We start from the raw sequence: 8496 nt of genomic DNA, 5'->3' as shown, positions 1-8496 counted from the left end.
TTACTTGTGTTTTTATTATCATTTTTATATATTTATTTGTGTTTAACAAAGCATATGAGATATTTCTAACCGCAAATATTTGTAATTTACGAAGAAAATTATAAATACCAATTTTTTTGCGAATATTCTCTTCGCGCCCAGTCCAGTTATATTGTCTTTGAATATTTTGATTATACATGAACTTTTGATCTAGCTAGTATCCGGCTTGAAATTATACGTCGGGCAAATTCGGTTAATTATTTAATTATTCTATCCGCAATAATATATTTTTTTTATTAATTTTATTAAAATAATAAAAATATAGGTATGCACTCTTATATTTATTTCTACATCTAGGATCCGATTTGTATCATTATCATTGATAATAAGAGGAACTTAAGCATTATGGCAAAAAAAAGTTTGATTTATAGGGAGAAGAAGAGGTAAAAATTAGAACAAAAATATCATTTGATTCGTCGATCCTTAAAAAAAGAAATAAGTGAGATTCCGTCGCTAAGTGAGAAGTGGAAAATTCATGGAAAATTACAATCTCCACCGCGTAATAGTGCACCTACACGTCTTCATCGACGTTGCTTCTCGACCGGAAGACCGAGAGTTAACTATCGAGACTTTGGACTATCTGGACACATCCTTCGAAATGCTAATTTTTTTATGGGGTATGAACTATAGATACTCTCAGAGGGACATACTTTTTTGACTAACATGAATTTACTTATTATATACTTCTCTTAGGTTTGTGAATTTGAAACCTCACTTTTTCATCATAAAATAATTTATGAGTAACAAAATACAATGTATACCATTTTTCCATCTTGGTGTGGAAGAAACCCAATTTTACTCTATACATGTTTTCTGGGGTTTTAACAATTAAAAGAAAAACAAAAATTTAATATATATGAGAGAAGAAGAATAGATTTTAAATGATTTTTCAAATGAATTATTTTGAGAAAAATTTCAATACATGTTTGTTTATCTATAAATAATTCAATTTTAGCTAAACATTAAAATTTAACTAAGCAGCTAAATTATAATAATACTACTATTTAGATTTTAGAAATTTATTGACTGTATATCAATGTAGATGTTCTAATGATTACATGAGTATTAACATGTTATCCGACTATATGAAATTGCATTTTTTTTTTGAACACATATGAAATTGCATCTATAAGAGGAAAAAGGGTAAGAAAGCATGACAAAGCGATGGCAATTTGGGTTGCGTGGCATTGACAGATTTCTTTAGTTTTTCAGGATAATTTTTCTGGTTTTTTTTAAACTCTTTCGCAGACAATAGTAGTATTGCTTGTAACAAAATTTTTGACGTGAATAAAATTAAAATTAAGACTATACGAGATTTGCCGCTCATTAGATGGACTCATTGGAAAACAGTTTTCATTTTTGTCAACTCAGATTCATTAAGCACAACATTCACATGCATAAGGAGAAAGAGATAACCCTTAACAACAGGAAAATTAATGATATAATTGGTAGTTTATAAGATATAAAATTAATAATTAGCAGTGCGACAAAAGATCATTATTAAGTGGTCGTAGTATTACTAGATCGTTTTCCGCGCTACGCGCGGATAATTTATTTTTAAATGTTAACAATTTTACAAAAACAATTTATGCCTAACATTTAGTATGAGAATGGAAAAAATGACATGGACTGATTCTGGTTGTTTGAATATTGAATGTAATTTTATTTTGGATTTTCTAAACTGTAATAAAATTGTATTTATTAGTTTTTTTTTAAAATACCAAGACTAATTTCAGAATACAAAAACTGTTTGAAATACAATCGAAATGTTGCTTTTAGTTGGGTTTCTTGAAGATTATCCTTTGAATTGTATAGGGATTTTTTTTTGCTCGAAATCATGCATTAAATTTTGATTTTATCTTGTCTCTGTAGATAATGTTTGTCACCACAATAATTTTATATTTATGATTACTTATGCTTTTCAGCTTTGTGAAGATAGATACTTAGTTGACTTGTTGTGAAAGTTTTACAGTCGGTGTATAATATAAGTTTTACATAAGATGGAAGGTATGTTAGAAATGTTAAATATCTTTCACAGGTACATGTTTCTACTAAGCATATAATTAAAAAAAGTATATATGATCTTTCCTCAATTACTATTTTACAAATTATGTATTTATAAGTTATACAATTTTCAAAAAGAATAAGTTGTGGTGACCAATATAATGACTTTACATTTTATATAAAACATTATAATAGATATTAATTTAAAGAAAATTCATAAATACACTATATTTATATATTCTATGCTTTAATTATTTTATTATTTAAAACATTATAAATACACTATATTGTATTTATATATTCTATGTTTTAATTACTTTATTATTTAAATATCTGATTTATATCGTTTGAACAGTTTTATCATTTAAAACTATAATAAAAGTTCTCGATTTGATTGATCTGGATCTCTTCCACATAGTGTGGTTGATCTACACTTCTTTTACTTAATATGCATAATCTACATGATTTGCGCTGTTTGAACTATTTTTATCGGTTAACCTTAGAATTGGGTCAAGCCTTAAGACAATTCATATCATAACAGTATATTATCTTGTTAAGAATTTCAAATTAATAAAATCTAATTAGTCACAACATCATTAGATTTTTATGAACGATTTTGTTATATATAAATTTATGAGGTAATGTTGTTTGAAAGTTTTGATACCTCCAGAGATTCCAGTAAGCACACCGGTTTATTAGGACATGCACATGTGGTCCACCTCTACTTGCCTATCGAAACAACACCAACTTTGGTATCGAACCAATTATTATGTTAAATCATTTATTTACGGGATCCCTCTATTTACAAATATTGCTTGTGGTCCAAGTTAACCTTGTTCAGAAGGACAACCACCAACTCGCGTTGAATTTGAAAAGCAACAAAAAAATGGAAATTCATGAACCAGAAACACAAATAACAATCTCAAAGCTAATTAGTCATTATTCCCAAATTTTATTACAAATAAATACACAGCAAGCAAAAAAAGAGTTCGATTCTCGAAAACCCTTTTAGCTCACCATCTCAAGATTCGATTCCACAAAATGGAGTTAGTATCCAAAAAATCAAATCATCAATTGAACAAAATATTAACATAATAATTGAATAAATAGCCAACAAACTTTTCATAAAAATGAGAGCTTGACGAACCTTATTTTATTTTGTCAGACCACTAATAATATTATTGGCATGCTTTACAAAGAAGATCTAACAATGACGTAGCTTTCCTCTTTTTTTTTTTCAAATATTTTTTTTAGAAAAAAAAAGAGAGTCTAACTTTCAGTTTCAGACATAAGTCTCGAATCAAAAGACATAAATACTGAAAGAACTGCAACTCTTGTGTCCCTAAGATTGAAAAAGCAACATCATTTCGATTGACTGATAATAAAGAGCAAACTCCTCAGAACCTTCTGGATGGCCTGCCAAAAGCAGGTGCAGGAGCGTGAGTCTCGACTTCAGAGAAGCCGGGAGTGTCAGTCATTCCAAGGGACGCAAGCATTTCAAGACTCCTTGTCGACCTTGATCACATCGGTCTTGATAGCAGACTCATCGGGGACAAAGTCCATGCGACGCTCACGCTCTTCCTCTTGAAGCTTGAGCGAGATACCACGGACTGGTCCCTTCTGGATCCTCTTCATCAAATGGGTGGAGAATCCAGCGATCTTGTTGCGGAGCCTCTTGGAAGGGATGATGGCAACTTCTTCGAGGATCTTCTTGTTGGTGTGGAAGTCGAGTGTCATGCGAGAGTAGTACTTCTCGATCACTTGGCGAGATGATTTCTTCACGGTCTTGGTACGGACACGCCCCATCTTTCAGTTTATCTCTGACTTACTTACTTACCTGCGAGGAAGATGAAGAAGCTGCAGCAAAAATGAAAGGAGCAAAGGACGTAGCTTTCATCTTGCCTCTCTCTGTTCCGTTCTTTGTCAGATCCATCAACGGCACAACCGCACCGAGTCTACCTATCGCCACCAGTTTCTCATTGTCTCTCTTACACAGCGAAAGCAATATAGCTGCTGCGTTCTCTCTGTTTCTAGCTTGACCCGTCTGGAGAATACCTATCAATGCAGGCAAAGTATTCGCTTTTACTATCGCTGTTTTAGCGTCTAGGTTACTTGCAAGGACCGAGAGTATAGTCAAAGCTTCATCAACCATCCTGTGGCTGCTCGAGTCACTTAGAATCTTAACCAATGCAGGCACTATATCGGCTCTAACCGCTCTGCCTTTGTTTCCCTGATAAATGCAGAGGTTGGACAATTCGGTCGCTGCATCTTTCTTCCCTCTAGGAGTCCCGTTCTCGAGCAGGTCATCAAGGAAGAAAGACTATTCTAATTTTAAGCATTCACTTCACATGTTGTTTTCTCGATATTCATATTGGCTTCTTTGTGTTCCTTTTTGGCAGAAGGAACAGCTGTTGTATATCTGCATGGGACTTGTCCTGTAATGAGATCTACTTGGTTGCTTGCTACCAAGTCGTTTGTTTACTCCTTTAGAGATGAGTCCGTATGATCAGCCAATTAATTCATTCATCAAATCAAGGAGCAAACCTGAAGCAAAAAAAAGTAATTTGGCACTAACCAAATCACCATGTAATGTCCAAATTGTTAGTGATAAGATAAGAGCTCTTAAAAAACTTTATTTTTCACTTGCCTTGCCATAATCAAGAGTTAGATTTCGATGCTTTCGCAACCATGCTTCCCAGTCAAATACATCAAAAACAAATCTCAATCTTATTATTGAATTGTTAAAACATCTCAATAAACTACAAACAAACAAAATGTGTCTTTATTTGATGTTTTTATAACCTGAGTTCACCCCCTAACAATAACCAAAAGTGTCTACTTTGTTATACCTATGTTGAGACACTTGTAACCAAGAGAGACCACTTGAAACCTGCATCAGCTGCAGAGAAACTCAGATTATTGTTAAATATAATAGTAACTAATCTTGATCATATTTCTTTTCTTAATAATAGAATCAGTAATCACATATTTGTTTGATGAGAGTTTCATTGATGTTACACTGAACGTGATTCAAGCTATTCCATATGACAGTAATGTATTTCCTCTTTTAGGCAATCTGCATCAGAAACTCCATATATGAATCTCTGCACCTGTAAATCACGATGAAACAAAGTTTTGTAGGTGAAAGACAAAAAAAATTACATGAGTTGAGGTTTAGAGTTCCAAATACAAACCAAACTGAGACGCAAAAATTAATTTGTTACTTCTGGATAGTGGATTCCACAACTTGATCACACCCTAAGAAGCTCCACGAAGCACCACCGACCACATTCAAGATCTTCCTCTGCCATGGCATATGGCGTAACTGATTGACAGGTTAATAAGGGAAATTATAATCAATTCTGTTCTGGGAGCAGAACGATCATCTTTCTTTTCAATTGTTTTGACAGATTTGTGGCTTAGTTAATAAAGAAAACTGAAGGAGTGGTAGACAGAAGGGCAACTTAATCACATAATTAAGGTTGTAAAGAAAGAGAGGTGAGCAGTATATTAGGTTAAAACTTAAAACGAACGGAACTGGATATATAGATCGACGAATTCATCCCGATGAAGAAGAGAATGTGAGCTGACATGGCAAATTAAAACCCCTTTATTGGTTGATTTTTTCATATGACGTGGACAGTCTAGATGATGCTTATATATCCCTTTTAGTATTAGATAGATATTTTTAGAATCTACATCGCTATTTGTGGGACCCTATGGTCAGGATAGGAACGGAAGTGGACCATATTCGAAGGACATGTTAATTGGTATGCTGTAATATAAGCATCGTATTACCTAGAAAGAGACTTAAAACAAGGACTTATTTGCTAAATAACCAAAAATTAAATTTTGAGAGAGATAGGAAGAGAAAGTAGGAGGAATTGAGTGTTTTTAGTTAATTAGTGAATTTTGTTTTTTTTTGTGCTTACTGGGTGCAATTTCTCTTAAAACAACTCTAAAAGTCCAAAACCAAACTACACCACAAATAAAACCTTTTACAAAAAAAAAAAAACTACACCACAAATAATAAAGGAAAATGGTTTAATCATTTGTTGACTAAAATATAAACGGCATGATTTGCATAATTATCCATGTTAAGTTCATTGTACAAAATCATTATTGCAAAGTCAGTAATCATGAATCGGGATGAGATAAGAGGGAATTGAGATTACGCAGACCATATACTTAAGATTATAAAATTTATTTGTATATAAATTAATAGATAAGCAAATATATTCGTCCCACTAATTGTTGGAGTGCCTTACCCACCAGCATGTTCGACAGACTCTAGACAACACTTAATTTGGCAAAGATACCGTTCAATTTATGTTGTAATCTTGTTTATAACCAGACGAGATTTGTAACTATGCATTCATGTTCTCTTATATTAATGATTGTCCCTCATGTCGATTCAGTTTTATTACTAGCTAGTATATATCCATCGTTAGGCCATTTCTCCGAATGTTGAATTATGTTAATTAACTTGAACTTAACATTCGTAACAAAAAGGTCAATAAACTTGGTTAAGCGAAGGTTCAAAGCTATCTCTAATAACGAGGCCAACACGTGTAAGTTAAATATTTTAGACCCATAAATTAAACTAATAAACTCCATAACTGCCCCCACTTTCTCCAAGTTCATTTGCACACAAAACGACATGCCAACACGTGTAAGTTTTGGTATATGTACATGTAAACTATATTTGATGATGTACTATGTAAATTATTTGTCGTTTAACATTTCTATCTTACGTCTTATTGTACAGCTTTTGTTGTTCATCCTATGGTGGAACACAGAACCCTAGACCATTTAGTAAAGATTTTAAAAATTTAGGGATCTAAAATATTTGTTTACAAATTTGGGATCTATTTACATATAAGTTTTTTAAAAATTTTTGGAAACCCTAAACAAATGTTTCATTAGGCTTGATCCATCACTACAAGAAAACACGCCGAATTCCGACGGAGATTTCAACGTCGTCGGACATTTGTGACGGATTTCCGACCGATTACCGACGAAAACAAAAAATTTGAAGTCGTCAGAATTCCGTCGGTCATTTCCGACGAATTTCCGAAAAAACAAGGCTCGTCGGAATTTTCCGACGACTTTTCGACGACATTCCGATAAAACATATAACCATTGTAGTCGTCAGAAATTCGTTGGAATATACCGACGAAATTCGTTGGAATATACCGACAAAATTCTGACGACATTCCGATTAACAGATATAACCGTTACCGTCATCGGTATTCCGTCGGCATTTTTCCGACGAATTTTCGACGAACCAAGTGACCGTTGCCGACAAATATATATGACCGTTTTATAGCCGTCTGAGATTGGAAAATACCGACGGAATTCCGACGGATTGCTTTAAATCTGTCGGAATTCCGTCGAAAAGTCGTCGGATGGCCGTAAGCAATTTTCTATAAATGCAACCCCTCCTCATTCAACTCATTCACACTTCATTCTCTCTTCTTTCTCTTTAGTCATAACAATTCCGTGAAAATCATGTCTTCAGGAGCTTATTATCGTTCGTGGATGGATAAACCTCATTTGGATCCCAACACCAATTTGCTTACGGAAGAATACGTTCAAGGGATTGGAAAATTCATGAGGCTTGTTCAACAGCAACCGGGTGCAAAAAGTGGTATGTTAAGATGTCCATGCTCTACTTGTAATAATAATAAGGTTATAAAAGAATTTGATGTTTGGACTCATTTGTATATGAAAGGGTTTTCACGTAATTATAAAGTTTGGTACTTTCATGGGAAAACTGGTTATGAATATGGTAGTACTAGCAAACCTCAGCCTCTTAGTGAACTTCAGCCTGATATTAGGTTAGAAGAATCTAGAACGGATATAGATTATGGTGTAGGTACTGAGCAGATGGTACATGATCATTATAGAGGGGAAGAACCAAATCCCGAATCTATGAGATTTTTTGACATGTTGGATGCAGGAAAACAGCCTTTGTATCAAAATTGTAGAGATGGTCATTCAGTCTTATCATCTGCAACTCTGATCTTGTGTGTCCGCATCGGAATATCGTCGAAAGTTCGTCAGAATGACGTTTCTCGGTATTCGTCAGAAAATCGTCGGAAGATCTGACGAAATTCTGACGAATCTTTTTTTTCCGACGAAATGATACCGACGAACGGGTTCGTCAGAAATTCGTCGGAATCGGTCTATTCCGACGAATTTCTGACGATCTCAACCATCAGAATCCCCCTGTTTTTTTGTAGTGCATGCCGGACCTGACCACAACACTGGTTCTTATCGCTTAGCCATTTAGCTTTTAATATAACTTTTGTGACAAAAAGAAGAGAAGATTATTGTGCCACAAAATTTTCTTTCTTATTTATCAGGCTATCATTTGAACGTCTCAACGTACTGAAGGTAGACTTAAGCTGACTTAAGCTTCTAAAAGCATGATTAATGGAAGTTCTTAGA

General features: G+C 33.7%; 1 protein-coding gene and 1 pseudogene across 1 annotated transcript; both read right to left on the bottom strand.

The window, feature by feature from the left end:
• Positions 1-3299: 3299 nt before the first annotated feature.
• On the bottom strand, positions 3300-3943 carry LOC125603085 (annotated as a pseudogene).
• On the bottom strand, positions 3869-5354 carry LOC106359010 (U-box domain-containing protein 11-like). Its single transcript, XM_048774339.1, has 2 exons — positions 5301-5354; positions 3869-4363 (listed from the first exon to the last, which is right to left on the bottom strand). Exons 1-2 carry the CDS (start codon positions 5352-5354, stop codon positions 3869-3871), a joined length of 549 nt encoding a protein of 182 aa, XP_048630296.1.
• Positions 5355-8496: the final 3142 nt, after the last annotated feature.

The sequence above is a fragment of the Brassica napus genome, unplaced genomic scaffold (genome assembly GCF_020379485.1).
Source record: "Brassica napus cultivar Da-Ae unplaced genomic scaffold, Da-Ae ScsIHWf_3088;HRSCAF=3902, whole genome shotgun sequence".
NCBI classification, from domain to species: domain Eukaryota; kingdom Viridiplantae; phylum Streptophyta; class Magnoliopsida; order Brassicales; family Brassicaceae; genus Brassica; species Brassica napus.
Note: the sequence above shows the minus strand (reverse complement) of the source record. Positions and strands in the feature narration are given on the sequence as shown.